Source organism: Phocoena phocoena, chromosome 9, assembly GCF_963924675.1.
Source record: "Phocoena phocoena chromosome 9, mPhoPho1.1, whole genome shotgun sequence".
Classification (NCBI taxonomy): domain Eukaryota; kingdom Metazoa; phylum Chordata; class Mammalia; order Artiodactyla; family Phocoenidae; genus Phocoena; species Phocoena phocoena.
In genome coordinates, this window is record NC_089227.1 from 85,510,982 (window position 1) to 85,528,381 (window position 17,400).

Consider the following 17,400-nt stretch of genomic DNA (forward strand, 5'->3'; position numbering starts at 1 on the left):
CTACAAAGCTCAAGATACTTCCTGCTTCTCACATATGCAGGTGGGCACATCTGTGAGTGTGAGGGTTCATGAGTGTGTGGGTTTGCACACGCATGTTCCCACTGCAGTGGAAAAACAAATAGGTTCTTTGGAGACACAGGCTTGTCTCTGTGTGAGGGAGATAGACAGATAGAGGGGGGTGGGCAGCGGGAGTCCCTGTCCTTCCCAGACGCCTGCCCAACTAGTCCCCAAAGCGCCACTGGCACCTCTCAGCAGCATCTGCATGATATTTCCACCCTGGCTTGTTGTCCTGAAAAGGAAGCTTTATCTCTGGCCCAGTCCATGGTTCGCCAGGATCCCTGGAGGGCTGCTGCCAGTATGGAGCCAGTAAATAGCATCCGTCGCAGGGAGGTTTGTTTAATTTGCCATCTCCTCCCTGTGATGTTTTTGGTCTCAGGCCAAGAAGAAAGCCAGTCCCACCGTTTTCACCAGACACACCATTAGCAGTCCTGAGAGGCAGCCCCCTGGGGGATGGCTTCTTGCTACGGGGCTCTGAGGGTGGGGGCTGGCAGGAAAGGAGGGGGGCCCTCGTTCAGATGTGGCGCCAGAGGCATCCACCTGCTCTCCTTCTCTAGATAATTCTGTAGTTAAAACACATAAGTATCTTTCCCCAGTCTGAGAATCACTGTTGAGATTCCTACCCATGCAGGAGACTGAAGTCGGGGCTGAATGAAGCTCTCGGCACCTGGAAAACCAGGAACGTGGAGGGTGAAGGTGCCAAAGCGGGGGGCACATCTAGAGGGCCACGCCCGAGAGGCTGCTTTGCCGGAGGAAGCTGCTTACTCACGAGTCAAGCTCCTTCCTGTTTGTACACGTCCCCGGTGCGCATGCAGCATTTGTGAGGGAGGGTCGAGGGAATGTATGGGAGTGTTTGCCTTTGTGGTGGCAGAGGACAGCAATCCAGTAATCAAGAGACTCGGCCTTCAGGGGCCCTTGATTTCCACTTTGGTCAGAGTAAATCTGAGCATGGGTCTTTTCATGTGGGAAAGGGTGATAATAACCTTGGCCTTGGCAGGCATCATGGGTTGAACTCCATATGTTGAAGTCCTAAACCCCAGCACCTCAGAATTGTGACCTTCTTTGGAGAAAGGGTCTTTATAGAGGTAGTCAAGTCAAAATGGGGTCATTCAGGTGGGTCCTAATCCAATAGGACTGATGTCCTCATAAAAAGAGGAAATTTGCAGAGACACACATGGCAGGAAGTCAATATGAAGAGGCACAGGAAGAAGACAGCCACCTACAAGCCAAGGAGAGAGGCCTGGAACGGACCCTTGCCTCACAGCCATTAGAAGGAACCAACCCTGCGACACCTTGATCTCAACTTCCAGCCTCCAGAACCGAGAGACAATACATTTCTGTCGTTTACGGCACTTCATTGCAGCAGCCCTAGGAAACCACACGGCAGGGTTGTGAGGCCGGATGAAGTGAGGGATATGAGGCTATTTCACAAACTCTGAAGCACCACACAAATGTTCGGCCTGTGATTGTGCCCGCCGTTGTAAGGGTACCAGATACGGGTGTTTGTGAAAGTGCACAGAGCTGGATGCCCAGCGTCTCCTCACTACGGATGGACAGACTGAGCTTCCGTCTCATCTTCCCTCTGTCCCCCCGTGGCATTATTATCATCAGCATCAACCATGGCAAAGAGGCACCGAGCACGTACGACGAGCGAAGTGCTGGGCCCCAGGTGCAGACGTGTCAGACGCCGTCCCGTAGCTGAGACATGCACGTCTTTCCCTTATTTTATGAGCGGAGCAAGGGATTCCAGCCCGGGTGCGGGGGACCTTAGAGGGTCTTTGTGCCAGGAGTGTGGAGGTGAAGACACCAGGGCAGTGATGGGCTTAGACACGGGATTTAAAAATGATTTTAACAGTGTCAGTGATCAACGAGGAGGCGGAGGGTGATGAGATCCCCACGGGCTGGGCATGCAGCCAGGCATCTTGCATGGGATCGCTCATGTAATCCCTGTCACTCCCCTGTGAGGTGGACGCTTCGACCCAGGGCACGGGTGAGCAAGCTGAGGACTGGAGATGGAGATGAAGTGGTCGCAGGGGACCCAACAATTACTTGGGATTAGCAAATGGAGCTGGGATTCAAACGCTGTTCTCTGTGATCCCCCGTCTGCCCCGCCCCTCACGGCTCCGCGTTCCACGGCCCGCGTCCCTCTGTCCCCCTGAACTGTGCTCCTGGTCCGTTCCTGCCACTTCACAGCTTCGGTCTGCTTCGTGTGAGTCCCGAGGCCTCTCCGCTTTGACCTGCTCCACCTCTCCGGGGCTGGGCTCCCCGCCCTTGACCACAGGCAGCCTCCACCCACAGGCTGACTGCTTAATGAGGCCGCAGCCGATGGAGCTTCATGGCCTTGCCACCAGGACTCTTGGAGACAAGGAAGGGGTGTCGAGGACCGCGAGTCCTCTCGGACGCGGCTCACACGGAGACTCCATAGGACAGTCGAACCCTCTCTGCTCTCGACCTCCCTTGATGAGGGGAGGGCCTCTGAGCCAAGGCTAAAGCTGCTACGGATTTGCAGGGAAATGAGGATGCCCGCAGCCAGCTGGGCACCTGGTGGACACGGGGGTGACGGATTCCATGCCAGCCATGGCTTCCAGGGCCCCGCCCGTGGCAGGACAGGGCTCAGCGGCCCAGAGCGGGCCCAGCAGACCACGGCTCACCTCTGTGATGCGGGGATTCGTGCACTTGCTGTTGGTGCCCGACAGCTCCAGCCAGTGGCTCTCGTGGATGGGGCAGTGCTGCCGGAGGGTACACTGGCCCTGGCCCTGGCACCAGCCGCATTCGAAGTCCGGGTCCGCCTTGAGGCACAGCCCGCAGCTCTCACGCATGGCGCCGCACTTGTAGAGGTGAACTGTGGGCAAAGGGCAAGGGGGGCTTGGAGGTGGGGGCAGGGGGCTGGGAGGGGCCCGGGAGGGCAGTGCTGGCCTGGATGATGGGACGTGAGGCAGCCTTGTCCCCTCCGCCCTCCGGATGCAGGGAAAGCCTGAGCAGAGGATGGTGGCTGGGCGGTGGAGCCTCCCTCAGTCTCTGGGGCACCCCCTCCAGCCCGCACTGCTCCCTCCACTGTACTCCCAGCAGCCGTCCCCCTGCGCCTCCTGCGCCGAGCAGTCACAGAGCAGTGAGGGCGCTGGGGAGGCGCGGAGAGCGGGCTTGGCTTGGGTGGGGGACGGAATGGCACTGCCCACCGATGGGAGCTGCTCCCCGCTCCCCGGCCTGCCCGGGCCCTCCTTCCGCACCTTTGTTCTGAGCTGGGTTATCAATGTTGAAGTGCCCGTTCCACACAACTGTCAGCTTCACCGGCAGGTTGTTGATCTCCATCCCTTCGTAGGAATACTGCAGCCAGGACCGGAAGGAAAGGAGAAAGCTGGGTCACAGAGATTTCTGGTGGTGGGGGGGGGGGCAATGTTCGGCCTGGTGTCCGCAAGAGTGCACGGGGCCAAAGGCAGGCCAAGACTGTGCGTGCATGTGTGTAAGCATGAGCGGGCAGGGTGGGGATGTGCATCTCAGGGGACCAGACCAGGAGGTCAAGAAGCTAAGGCGGGGAGATGCCAGGCCTGGGGGGACACCGATTTGGAATGTGCGTTCACAGAGCAGATTTGAGTAAGTGGCTTGGCCACCTTCTGCGGAGGCCTGTTCCTGCCAGCTGGGCTCTCCCCGGGAAGTTAGTGAGAGAGGGGCCTGCTCCTGCCCTGGCTGCCCAGGGGAACTTGCCAGTCCTCAATGGGATTTGGGAGCTTTAATTTCTAGGACATGTTCAGGGGAGGTGGGTGCTTTACCAGAGACCTGGCCAAGCCTGATTTGCAGGCAGGGAGAGCGGTTGCAGAGGGGAAGCAATGAAGGAGCGGCACTCTTCAGGGGATGAGTGGCTGAGGGTTAGCAGAGAAGAGGACTGGGTGAGAGCTCAGAGGTGAGGTGGGAAATCCTGAGGTCACCCTAGGGCATAAACCTGGGAATCTGGGTCAAGTCTCCAAAGGCTCCAAGACAGAGCAGGGGCCCCAGCTCCACAGCTGCCCATGGTGGGGCAGCAGGGAGCTGCCTCTAGGCCTCTGGGCCCCGCTTCCCTGCCGGGCTCTCCTCTAATGTTCCACCCAGCTGGGTCCATCCCACGGGGCTGCGGTGCTAAGGCGGGGAGGGGGGGAAGTGGGAGGTACCTCTCAGGCAGCCCCCAGTATGCCCGCCCCCATCCACCTTCTGACAGCAGGCATTCTCTATCCCCGGGGAAGGAGGGCAGGCAGGAGGAGCTTGGAACCTGCCCTGGGCAGCTTTTCCAATCCCTACCTGATGATTTTCTCATTATTCCACTAGATTCTGCCCACCACAGGGGGTGGGATGGAGGATCAGAGCTGAGACAGGTTTTCTGCAGAGGAGGGGCTGAGGATGGGCGATTTGTCGGAAGAGTTCAGTCCAGGAGACTTGGTCTGAAGTTGTGTTTGCAGAGCCAGTGGGCTCTTTTAACGCAGAGTTTAAGTTTGGTGGGGCTGGGCCGTGGGGATGCTCGTGGCTGTTGTGTCAGGCCACTGATGCCCCCTCCTTCACCGAGGGGAGGGCAGCACAGAAACTCGGGAATGCACCAGCTGTGGAGGGTCTCAGGGCCTCTGCCTCTGTAGCTTATCCGCAGGGCTTCTAAAGGAGATCTTGTCATCTTAACCTGGGAAACTGCCCTATATTCCTGAGTGACAGACCGTGCTCCACGATGAGCAGGCTGTGACACTGTCCTCCTACAGAAACAGAAGTAGGGCGTGTGTCCAGCCTTCTTCGGGCTCTAACCTAGCACACCAGAAGTTTTCACTAACTCCCTGGTGATGACGCCCAGGCCAGGGAGCCACATGTGGTGCCTGTCCCACAATGGCGGTGGTTTGCCTTGTACCATCCACACTCTCGTATAATCTCCCTCGAGACTGATGACATCTGGGCCAAGGCCAGGGTTTGGGCTGAGCCATAGAATAAAGCAAAGCTCCCTACCCCTGCAGAAACAACACTGGAGAATATTTTTTGATCATCCCATAACTCAGCTGGGGACTCATAAGCTTTTTGCCACGAAGCCCACCAGTCAACTCCCCAGAGATTTAAGTTTTTCGCGTCTGGGTGGGTCGTTCCAAGTCGTCGTGAGTTTTCTCCAAAAAAACCCTCTTCCCCTCTCATGGTGGTCTATGGACCACCTTCATCAGAGTCATGGGGCTAGGGCTGGGGATGAGGTCTACTAAATGCAGATTCCAAGGCCCCACCCAGACCTGCTGAACTAGAATCTCTGGAGACAGGAGCATTTCCAGTTAGGTACTCTGAGTCTGGTGCTGTGAAAGTTAGAGAATCGCTGCTCCTTGCCATCTGCTAGCAGCAGGGAGACAGAGGACAGCCAAGGGGGAAGTGTGTAGGGGGGGTGGGGGGAGAACCCTTTCCAGACGCCCCTTCCCATTTCCTCCTCTAGCCAAGCTCCACTGCCCCCATCCTTCCCGTCCCCTTCCTCCAAGGCCCCAGTGGGAGAAAGGTGGCAGGGGCCGGTGTCAGGCTGCTCCGACCTCTAGGAGGGATGCTGGTGGTGCCTAAATCGGCATCGAAGCCAGGCTCCTGCCTCTCAGGCCTGGGTCTGTCCAGGACCCAAAGTGAAAGCAGCAGGCAGCAACCAGGGGCGTGTTGGTCGAAGATCAAGAGAACCTTCAGGCCCCTCTCAGGAAGGACCTGAGATCCCCCCGAGATCAAGGCAAGACACACCGCCCACGTACGCATGGGAGTGTCTGCGTGCATGAAGGTCTTTGCATGCGTACGTGAACGTCTTCCCACGCATGCTGAAGTGAGAAGAGGTCTGTGCACATCCGCAGGATCTATGCGTTCAGATGTGCGTGTGCATGTGAGCACACACGGGCACACACGTGTACTGCCGTGTAGGGGCTCCGCAGTGACCGGCTGTGTGAATGTGGGCAGAGGGTCCGAATCTCAGACTCCCCACGTGTAAAGTGGGAATTACACGCGGTGCGTACCTCACGGGATTGTTGGGAGGGTTCGAGATACCCATCCGATGCTCTGGGCACAGTGCCTCCTGCAGAGAATGAGCGCCCAAATGTTATCGTGTATCTGAATCTATGTGTGTACATGGGGATGCTGTGCAAAAATATACCTGTGTCCCCGTGTTTATGTTTATGTGGAATAATAATAGCAGCACTTATTGAGTGTTTCTGCACCAGACACTTGGTACATATGGAGATGGATGCATATGAGAACACTTATGTGTTCAGATGTGCGCGTGCGTGCACGCATTTTCTTTCTGAAGGAAAAATAAACAAGGCTTTAAGGATCAAATATCCTGGCCATTGCTTCCTCTTTCTCCTCCTCATTCCTGAGATCTCAATTCTAAAATATTACAGAAATCATTAACCCCGGTGTTGCCCACCAACCCCTTGACCTCCCCCCTCTAGGGAGGTCACGCTCTTTCCTGGAGATGCCCTCTCTCCCCCTTGGCCTGCATCCTGCAGGGGGAGGGGCGGACTGCTGGGGACCCTGGACCACTGGCTCGCATCCCCCACCACCCCCCACCTCTGCTCCACTTAGCATTTATATAGCCCTCTATGATCAGTGGGCAGTTGATCCGCACAAAGCCCGGAGCTGGGGGAAGAGTGTTTCAGGCTCCTATGGGCCAGGAGGTTAAGTGTCTCAGTCAAGGTCTGGCTCATCGTGGCCCAGCTCTTGGACGACATTGCTCATCACCTGGGGAAAGAGTGAACCCCAGTTTCCTTACTTTCTAGAGCAAAGAGAAGACCTCTGTATAATTTGGACATGCTTCCCTCCAACCATTCCCTTGTCTGAGAGTTTTTGCTGCAAAGTTCTATCATTCTATCACCAACGTAAGATACCAGTGTGTGCTGTGTCCATCTCCAGGACCCCAGAGGCTCAGCAGACCCATTCCCAGCTGTGTTCCAGTAAAGCGGGAAGGCGGAAAATTTACCCCCTATCGGTCTCCCTGTCCTTGTTTTGCACGCAGTAAATTGGGGCACGACGAGAAACCATGGGGCCACTGCGGGTCGGTGGAAGATGGGCCTAGAGCCCTAGGGCCTCATGGCTGGCACTGTAGCCGGCCAGCTGTCCCCTGCGGCCCACTGACTCCCGTGATTGCCAGTGACTGAGGGGCGGGACTGGGCACCATTATTAGCAGCACTTGACATCTCCTGGAGCCTCTGTCTAAAGGAGGCCACGAATACCCACAGCTGCTTCTAACCCTCCTCCAACTGCTGCCTGTGAGCTGCCCTGTTCTCTGCCAACAGGCCCCCGAGGGCTACAGTGATTGGCCCAGGGCCTGTCCCCAAATAGTGGGCTGGAAGTGACCTGCCTGTCCACCCAGCCCTGTGTCACCCCATGCGGAATGCTCCTGTGTCTCTCTTTTCCTTCTCTGCTCTCCTCTGAGACCTCCTCTGCCACCAAAAATCAAGGGTGGTGCGGCGGGGTTGATTTCTCACAGGTCGTGAGACCCTGTCACTCACGAACTGTGTGACCTTGGGCGTGTCACTTACCCTTGGGGCAAGGGCGGGTTAACCTGGAAGTCAATGGAGACTCAGGGCCAGCTTCAGGGCCCTGCACTCACCCACATGGCCCTTCCTAAGGCCTGCCTGCATATCTCATTTGTATTGATGTATTTCATTCTTAAAGAAGGTCCCCCAAAGTATATAACTCTCAGCCCCACAAATCCAATCCTGCCCCTACTCTGGGCCTCCAGTTTCTCCTCTGCACAGTGAAGAAGAATGTGGGTTTCACATCGCTTGAAAATGTTACGAGTCTTTAAGTCTGTTAATCTCTGAGCATCTGGGTGCACAGAAATAGCCCAGAAAGAGAGAACGAAGGAGAGCAGAGGCGGGGCTGGGAAGGCCACGGGGCCGGCGGGGGAGCTGGCAGGCAGGTGTGCAGGGATCAGGCGAAGGCTGTTGGCCGCAGGGGGCTGCTGACCCATTGTTGGTCCAGCATGGACCCAACCTGGATTTCTAAATACTGGGCAGGGTTTGTGCGGATCTACACAGCACAGCCCCGGGGGGCTCCTTCCTGCTCCAAGGCTCCTTTTGCAGGTGCCGGTCTGTCTCAGAAGCCTCGTGTGCTGGGAAACAGCCTCTGTGTGGCTCTACAGGCCGAGGTGTGCCTTTGTGGGCTCAGATGAGGCCCCCAGGTCAGCCCTGGTAGGAAGTCAGGACCCAGGGTTTCCAGAGCTGCTCTCAGGAAGGAGGATGGGCACGCCCTGTAAATACATCTGCCCACAAAGAGCGCTCAGCAGCCCCAAGGCGGGCCCCAAAGCCCCTTGCACCGCAGCCCCTGTTGGGTCACCACGACAGGGCCACACCTACAGGCAGACACTTGGTGGACTGGGCCGGGCTAGCAGGGTTAGAGGAAGCAGTTGTCGGGGGGAGCTGAGCGGTTCTGTGGGTGTTCGGGGCAGTCCTGCCGAGCGGAACTGATGTGACCCTAGGAGAGCGCCCCAGCGGGTGGGCACACGGGGCGGGCACTCACGGAGGTGTTCTGGCACTGCACGCTGGAGCTGTTGAATCGCAGGGCGGGCACCCTCTGCTCGCTGCCCTGGATGCTGAGGACGCACTCGTACCCGCGCTGCCCTGACTGCGGCTGGGGGAGGTTCTTGGCCTTGAGGGTGATGGGCTTGACCACCTCCACGGGCACCAGGATCTTGTCCACTCGCAGCAGCTGCGGGCAGTCCTGGGGACAGACAGTGAGGCTCAGGTCTGGCTGCGGGAGCCCCTGGTATCACCCAGATGTTCTCAGACTCCACCCTCCCCAGGACTCCCCACGCACGGCCCTCAGCGCTGCTGCCCACCCCCGACCACCGTGGAGGAGGCAGTGAGACTGAGCCACCCGGGTGCCGGCATCACCACCTTGAGGCCCCTCCTCACAGAGCTCGTCCCCTGCCCTCGTCAGCTTCTTTTTCAATGCGCTCCAGACCCTCCGGTCCAGACTCCCAGCGGTCCCTCCCGTCTCAGCACCCTCCTCCCCTAGCAGACTGACCCTGCTGGCTGGGCGTCCTGTCCCACTCTGGGCTGAAGACCGCTTTGCCTCAGTTCCAGGCTGCCAAGAACCGGGACAGAGGTGCCCAAGCGAGCAGCTACACAGTGACACAAAGCCCTGGTCCGAGGCTCTGGAATGTGAGTCTGGAAGGGGTGGAAGGACCTTCCATAAGGCATTTGGGAATGTTCTGAAATGAGCCCCAGAGACCTGTGAAATCCAGAAGCTTCTGACTGAGCTCCGGGGATGGCCGGCCCCCAAGAACATGCCTCTCAGAGCAGGTACACTCTGAGTCCCCTCCAGCTGCTCGTCCCCGAGCCAAGGGGGGCCCCTGAACACATTCGGGCATGGAGGAAATGAATCACTGGGCCCCTTTTCGCTGGGGCAATCAGCTCTGTCCAGGGAGGGCTGGGGGGAGAATGGGGTCAAATAAGGAGTACGGTGCTCTGCCCTGCTGGGAGGTGGGAGCTGGTGTGTGGCTGGATTCACAGGAGCTGCATGGACAGGAGTGAGGCCCCGGGCAAGGCAGGTCCCACCAGCTCCAGATTCCTCCCCCTGTGGCACTGTTTGGGGCATGCCCACCAGACAGACGGCTTCTGGGCAGGTCGACAGACAAAAGCATGGCTCACACATCCTTTGTGAGGACGCTGCCCCGTGGGCTCACTGCTGACTCTCAGGGGCCCCCCCTGACCTCAGCCCTCTTCCCCAGCAAAGTAAGGCAGAAAGGAGGCCAGGGGAAGGGCAGATGGGAGGGGCCCCAGGCAATCAGGCACCTGGCGGCTGTCCCCCCGCCGGGGTCTGCAAACAAACATGAGCCCCCCGGTCACTGAAACCTGGAGGGAGAAGAGCTCTAGGGCTGCTGAGCTTCTGACGAGCTGTGGAACCTTGAGCTCATCACGCATCAATCCCCACTTTGAGACTCAGCTACCTCATCTGTCAATTGGGTGGTATCCAAGGCCCCATTCAGCTCTAACCAGTCCTGAGTCCATGATTTGGGTGGTCTCACCTCTGTTCTTCCCGATTACCCTGTAGCCTTGCTTTAGGGAAACACCCCAGGCCCGTTAAATGAATTCCCTCCTCTCCTCCAGGCTATCCACGCCTTTATCCTGAAGAACAGCTAGACGGGGCAGCAGCAGACCCAGCAATTCCACTTCTGAGTTTGCTCATCCAAAAGAGCTGAAAGCAGGGTCTCGAAGAGATACTTGATGCCCATATGCTCAGGGCAGCAGTACTCACACAGCCAAAAGGTGGAAGCAACGGAGGTGCCCTCGCAGGTGAATGGATAAGCGAAATGTGATACATACATGCAATGGAATACGATTCAGCCTTAAAAAGGAAGAGAATTTAAACACACGCTAAGTCATGGGTGAATCTTGAAAACATGCTGAGCCAGTCACTATAGGACAAACACCACAGGACTCCTCTCATAGGAGGTACCCAGGGTGGTCACATTCATAGAGACAGAAGGTAGAAGAGTGGTTTCTGGAGCACGAGAGAACGGGGAGTTAGGGTTTAATGGGTGCAGAGTTTCAGTTGGGAAAGATGAACAGAGTTTTGGAGATGGATGGTGGTTATGGCTGTACCACAACGTGAATGTATATACTTATTGCCACTAAACTGTACACGTACAACTGGTTAAGAGAGTACATTTTATGATATGTGTATTTCGACGCAGTTTAAAATAAATAAAACAAAGAAGAGCAGCAGGGAGGCAGGCCAGCAGGAGGGGGAGGGGACAGAGGACGCGGCCTGAACCCTGCCTGTGGCCTTGAGGCTCTAGATCGTGTGGGTCTCCAGGGACCTTGAGGTCCCACGTGGAGCGAGAATCTTAATAGTTCCATCCCGTGCCCTTGCCTCTGCTGGCATCTCATCCCCCTGCTCCGGCGAGATGAGAACTCGGGACACGTAGAAGAAAAGAGCCATTTTGTGAAAAGGATGAAGCCCGGGCTGGAGAGGGAGATGTGTGATGTTGGGGACTCAGGAGAGAAGACGGATGACAAGTGGGGAGCTGTGAGCCAGAGGGGCCGGGCCAGTCCTGACCCCGCTCTTCCCTCCCGCCGAAGACCTGGCAGCTGTCCCTCTCCTAAAGCATGCACAGCCTGACCTTGCCTCCTGCTACGAGCTGCGTCTAGGGTTGCATTGCGAGTAAGAGCAGAAGAGCTGGGATCTCTCATCCCCGAGTCCCACAGGAAAATATGGCAGCTCAAGAAAGGTACGCTGAGGGTGTCTGAATCTGAGAGTCCTCTGAACAAACCCAAGGGTCCCTTCTACTTTGCAAAGGAGAAACCAAGCCAGGGAGAGGAAAAATATTGGTTCAGTGTCAACAAATGTGCTGGCAGCTGAAGAACTCCCACGCCAACCCACCATATTTCCTCCTCTTAAGGAAAGAGGCAAGTTCCTACTGGCAGTAGGACCACCTTAGGATGGGATGGTGGGCCAGGATTTCCCAGAGAGGAACTGGGGGCCAGGGGGCTTCGAAACCCTCCTGTGGTGAGCTGGAACCTCGCCTAGGGGCTGGACCGATTCTGGTCCAGGATGGAAGCTAAGCCTCTCTCTTTCCCCCTGTAAGATTCTCACTGAGGCTTGTTATGAGTTCTCTAGTGAGTCCTGATTGCCAGTAGCCCCATAATGGCCTAGTTTGCATACAAAAAGGTTGGCCACTCTGAGACTAAGTTCATTAATAATAATTGGAGAGGCCCAGGGCTGGGCTGGGCCCATTTTCCTCTGGTGGCGCTGCTGACTGACCCCGGTGTCCCTCCTAATTGAAATGTAAAATGGCAATTTTTCCCTAGAAAACAAGGCATAAAGGGACCACTGCCACCGTGCTGCCCCCTCCTCTCACCCCATCTCTCCAGAACCTGCCCAGCCTCATGCTGAGATCCCAGGTACGAAACCACCTCTGAGTCTGATGCTCGCAGGAAATTTCAGAGTGACTTCCACGTTTCTCCATGACTCTGAGGCCCTGTTTCCCAGCACTTCGGCTGTGGTCCTCACCTTTGCGCTTTCTTAACTAGAAAGAATGTGGTTTGGGAATCCCATACATATAAGTGCAAGTCCATCTTCCGCCTGCTAGTTTGAGTCTTGAAAGCACTCTAAACATTGCTCGGCTTCACTACGAACGGGGATTAAGAACTCATCCTCTACAGGGTCATTTGGGGGAAGTCCGTGAACCACCATGTATAACGCGTCTGGCACAGAGGGAGCAAGTGCTCAAAAAACGTTTGTTCTTTCCTCGTCCTTCCCCCTTGACTCAGGTTGCACCTGGTCCCCCAGCTACTCCCTTTTCCTACCTCGTTTCCCAAGGATCCGTCTCCCCTGCCCCCGCCTCTGTGTGCTTTTCCATAAACACCCATCAATTCTCATGGTCCAGCCTATCCACCCCTTCGAAGCTTCAGTGCCCAACGATTTCAACAGCTCTGAGTGCTCCAACACAACAGGAATGGCCAGGGAGTTCCCAGTTCTGTTCACTGCTCATCTAATGGCAGTCCCCTCTTCTGGAAGGTTCCGCGTGCTCTGAGACAGGACCTTCACCAGCCAGCCACGTGGCCTTGGGCACGTCCCCAAACCCTCTGAGTCTCCTCATCCATAAAATGAAGAGGCTGGTTTGGAATCCACGAATTTTATGGTCCCAATTCTAATATTAACCCAGTAGATGACCTGGGGCACATCCTCATATAACCTTTCTGAGGCTCAGTTTTCCCATCTTTAAAATGGGGGTAAACAATGCCTGCTAAACTAGCTCAAAGCGTGGTATTCAAAATATCGACCACTGCATGCTGGAGGAGGTGGGGGTCTTTGCAGGGTACGTTGGTCTCCTGAAAGTGCCATTTACCTACCAGGAGGGAAGTATTTTAATAACTGGTATATTGTGACCTGGCACAGTCATACAGGTGGGTATGGCTCTCATAGGTAGTGCGTGATACTGTTATTCTAGCTAACGCAATTAACACGGTGCAAGGGGTACAAGGTTACAACGCAGTGCATGTCCCACCACCTCCATCACCTTACACATATTTTGCCACGTGCTATCTTGTTTCATAGCACAACACATATAATCACCACCATGTCCATGAGAAAGAAATTAAGCACACCAGTTATCTCAGTTCCCACAGTGACCAGGAGCAAAACACTCTCACCATCATCTTACTTTTGTCCCCAGATGATGATCCAGCCCCCTTACAGAATTCCTTAAAAACATACTGCTCTTCTCTTTTCAAGGAAGATATTTCTCTGAACAATCATTTGAAAGGGCCAGCTCTTGGAGGGTAGAAAACACCTGCATTTAGCAAGATTATTTGGAGACAAATGCATACAATAAGAACCAGATTCGCTTGGAGTCTGTTTTGCCCGTGGCTATGTTCTGCAGTCCTGAGAATGGGCTGAGGTTGGGGAGAAGGGTGGCTTGAGGTACAAGAAGATCTTTGAATGTCTTGGCTTTCAGAAAGTGGCTCCAGCGGGCTCCAGGTCCATCGTCTAGCCCTGTGCTTATTTTGGTTTCCACTGAAATGCACACAGAAGTAAAGACAGCACCGCTAATTGCAGGGGGAGTATCAACAGATGAGAGCAAAAAAGATGCCTTTCCATCTACCACGTCCAGCATGTCGGTGGCTGCTTTATACAGAGGTTTCATTGCATATTTAAATAATTGAACACGACATAAAGAATGCTGCCCAGCTGGGAGAGGAAAAGCTGCCTTCAGGGCTGGTGCTTCCTGGGGAGGGGGTGGTGGGCTGTGGATTTACAGTCCCTAGTGTGTTTACAAGATGAGGGCTCTAATTGTCTCAGTTGTTACCGCAAGGCTGAGGGGAGCTGGGTAGGGGCAGCACGGAGGGGCAGCTGAGGGATAAGTAAATTGCAGTTCACCCCTCCCGCCATGTCACCTCAGCCCCCATCAATTCCAAAGACAAGTTAGCACTAGCCGCAACCAACCCCCAAAATTTACACTCACCTTCTCAGACCCATGGTGCCCAGTACAAAAATGCAATGCACCATATATTTTCTTTGCTGTTCCCCAAGTTTATGCCATTAACGTGATCTACGATGGGCTGGTTTATGGAGAGAGCAAAGTAATAATACAAAAAGGAAATACCCATAATCTTAAGTGGGGGAAGGGCAGATGAGATTGATGGATAGTGCAGTTGAGTGCAGAGATGGCAACCCAGTAATGGAATACCTGCGCACAGGGGTTTGGCTTTGTTTTCTCAAAGGAGGGTGAAGGGCATGGCAAGGGTGCTTTTGTTCCCTCCGGTTGGATCCCAGAGGACGGTAAGAAGGGGAGCTGAATCGCTGACAAGGTGGGCTGGCCTGATCTCCTTCAAGTCCAGTTGGGGATAAATGCTCTTGGCCTGCCCTGTCTCTGGGCATGGGGCTTATTTCAGCAGCTGTCCCGGGGCCCGGACTTCCCCTGCTTTGCCAGCACTTGAGTCCCAGGGAGGACTGACCTCGGGATCAGCAGATTTCCTGATACCCGTCCTGGCAACAGATTCAACTCAGCGGTATCGGGGTGGTAGGGGATTTGGGGAGAAACTTTCAAGCACAGCTTTGGAAATCAAATAGAATTCATTTTGCCTCTTCTGATCTTACAATTGTTCTCCGGAGTAAACACTCTGGTTGAACTTCAAGAAGAGAGGGGCTGCAGGAACTTCCTCTTTGAGCCTGTATTTAATGCGCCAGATGTGCCTCGGCTTCCTTGCAAAGCCCATCCCGCCTGGAGTCCAGAGAATGCAGCTTCAGCCGCAGCTCACTTTGCTTTTCAGTTTAGATGAGAAATAACACCAAAATAGTCCAGCGAGGATAAATTCTCGTCGATGGATTGGCTTTTCCACGGAAGTTCGCCTTTGTTCGCCAAGGATCACTGTTATTAAGTGTGTGGGCCTGATGGGGGGCTCAGGTCACCCAGCAGAGGAGCCTGGGGATTCCAAAGCCACTGGGAGACCAGTGGTCTCTCCCGCCTGGTGGAGGTGAGAGCGTGGCCCTGTTCATGGCTGCCCCGGTGAAAGTCCATTCCAGTGGGAAGCAAGGAGTCTCGGCTGATACTGGGAGAACAGGACTGAAAGGACTCTGTGGTCCCACTTCAGCCTCCCCTCGCCTTCCTCTCCCTCTTCTCTTTGGTACCCAGGATCTGGCAGCAGATCTAAAGACCCAGGGTTGTTATCACAATGTCATCATTAGTTGAAACAAAATCATTCTTTGTAACTGGAATCTAGTGACTATAAACAACATATGTTATTGGGCGTTCTATTTCTAATAATTGTAATTACTCGAGAATACTTGCCATTAATATAATAACAACAGTGATTGACCAGTTCTCTGTTCCAAACCAATAACTTCACCTGAATGCACTCTTTGTTCAGGGGAAAAAAAAGAGGTAATTCAACATGCCTGGTGATAGTCAACAAAGCCAGTGTTGAAACTGGAAGACGCCCGGATGAAAGCCTTCCTAGGGATACAGGATGCTGCTGGGGAGTTGAAGGGCCACCTGGCAGCCTCCCTCTTGGCTAACAAAAGGCCTCTGTCTGCATCCCCACACTCAAAGGTTGAAAGCAAATGAAAACCTAGGGACTTCCAGAGAACCGCTGGGCCTGGGTCTTCCCTTCATTCCCAGGGTGAGTCTGGGTCTGGAAGTCCAGGGGAGCTCCAGGCCTGAGGCTGTGTGAGCCCCCCTATTGGGCAGAACTGGGAGACCTAGGCCACACTTGGACACTCACCCAGTAAGACCACTTCTTGGGCGTGGATTTCTCTTTGGTGCTCTCCAGATTATTTCCACTGATAATTACAGAACTTCAGCAATCATGTGGACCAATGGTCCCATTTTACACGTCTCTAAATACAGATCTACAGATCTCTTACACACCTTTAAACCTCCCACAACGCCCCACATATGGGAAATGTTCAAGAAGTGGGTAACGTAGGATGAGAGGTGACCTGTAACAATGCTACAGAGTATCATGCCATGAATAAGCTCTTCCCCTGGCATGGAGAGGGGACACTTGTGCCTGGGGCTTCTACAAAGTCACCTTTCAGAGGTGTAATTTTCTTTGTTACCCCTTATTCCTGTTACCAGCTCTTCCCAGAAACAAAAATATAGACAACAAAGCAACGACATTAAAAAAAGATCATTATATTTCTGTTAGCAGCCGGGGCTTTTTTTTTAAGCTCTGAGGACAATATGACCTTCTTCGGCTGACCTGCAATGGCTGGACTCAGCCAACAGTCCACAAATATTTATTTACTTCTTTTCCCCTTATCTCCAGGAAGACGCTGCTACAACAACCATCATGAGGTGGTCGACTCTGGCCTCTCCTCTGTGTTATATTCAAAATGGTCCATTATTGAGCTGGGTAGAATGCAGCCTCCAACTGTGGACCAGGAGTACAGCCTTAAGACTTCCTTCTCGGGCTTCCCTGGTGGCGCAGTGGTTGAGAGTCCGCCTGCCGATACAGGGGATGCGGGTTCGTGCCCTGGTCCGGGAGGATCCCACATGCCGCGGAGCGGCTGGGCCCGTGAGCCATGGCTGCTGAGCCTGCGCGTCCGGAGCCTGTGCTCCGCAACGGGAGAGGCCACAACAGTGAGAGGCCTGCGTACCGCAAAAAAAAAAAAAAAAAAAAAAAAAAAAGACTTCCTTCTCTTAGAATAAATAAGCATCCAAGAAAAAGAGAAGCCAAAGTTAATTCCATTCAGTGAAGTGATAAGGGAGGCATGGCGATTCCAAGATACCTGTCACTGTGACGGCCTGCCAGGCTCCCGGTAAAAGGGCTCATGTAAAATGGAAAGAGTTGGCGGTGGGGCCACAGCGGTGGGTTTGTCCTTCTTCACATCCCTCCATCCGTCACGTTCCTCCAGGCTTCTTCCTCTTCTGAGGACCCTGGCACCACACCCTCTGAAGTTCTGTGAATCCCCAGTGACCTCTGCCACCACCAGGTGCACACGGGTGCTGTACCTGGCTTGCAGTCTGGGCACCTGAAGACATTATTCTTTTATGGAGATCCCTGAATTGCACTGGGAAACGTGGTGGGCTATTGTTTTATTCTTTTCTAGGTTTTTTTCCTCTTTCTGAGCAGCAGATGCCAGCTGCTTTTACATATTTAAAAGAAAGAAAGTTGGGACAAGAGGGGCAAACAAGACAGAAAAGGCAGAAATTTGAAAGGTCATTAAATGATTAGGGCCCTTTGAGATCCACCAGAGAGCTCAATTGTCTCTGTTTTCATTTTATTCTCGGGCCTCTCCACACAGGAAATCCCTGCCACATACACCAGCCTGGAAAGCTGGAGAGAGCCTGAGAACCTCTTTGTCTCCACTGCCATCAAGTTACTTGTAGGTTCCTGAACAACATAAGAAGAGGTGCTTCCTGGGCTCTTAGCCCCTGGT

General features: G+C 54.5%; 1 protein-coding gene across 4 annotated transcripts in view; it reads right to left on the reverse strand.

Moving 5' to 3' along the window:
* PLXNA4 (plexin A4) overlaps positions 1-17,400 on the reverse strand; it is a 371,857-nt gene that overhangs the window by 62,686 nt on the left and 291,771 nt on the right. For all 4 annotated transcript variants that reach the window (XM_065884184.1, XM_065884185.1, XM_065884181.1 and 1 more), the window contains 3 exons: positions 8,530-8,730; positions 3,285-3,381; positions 2,709-2,899 (listed from right to left, as the gene is read on the reverse strand). In XM_065884184.1, coding sequence (XP_065740256.1) covers positions 2,709-2,899; positions 3,285-3,381; positions 8,530-8,730 — 489 coding nt within the window. The remainder of the gene's footprint in view (positions 1-2,708; positions 2,900-3,284; positions 3,382-8,529; positions 8,731-17,400) is intronic.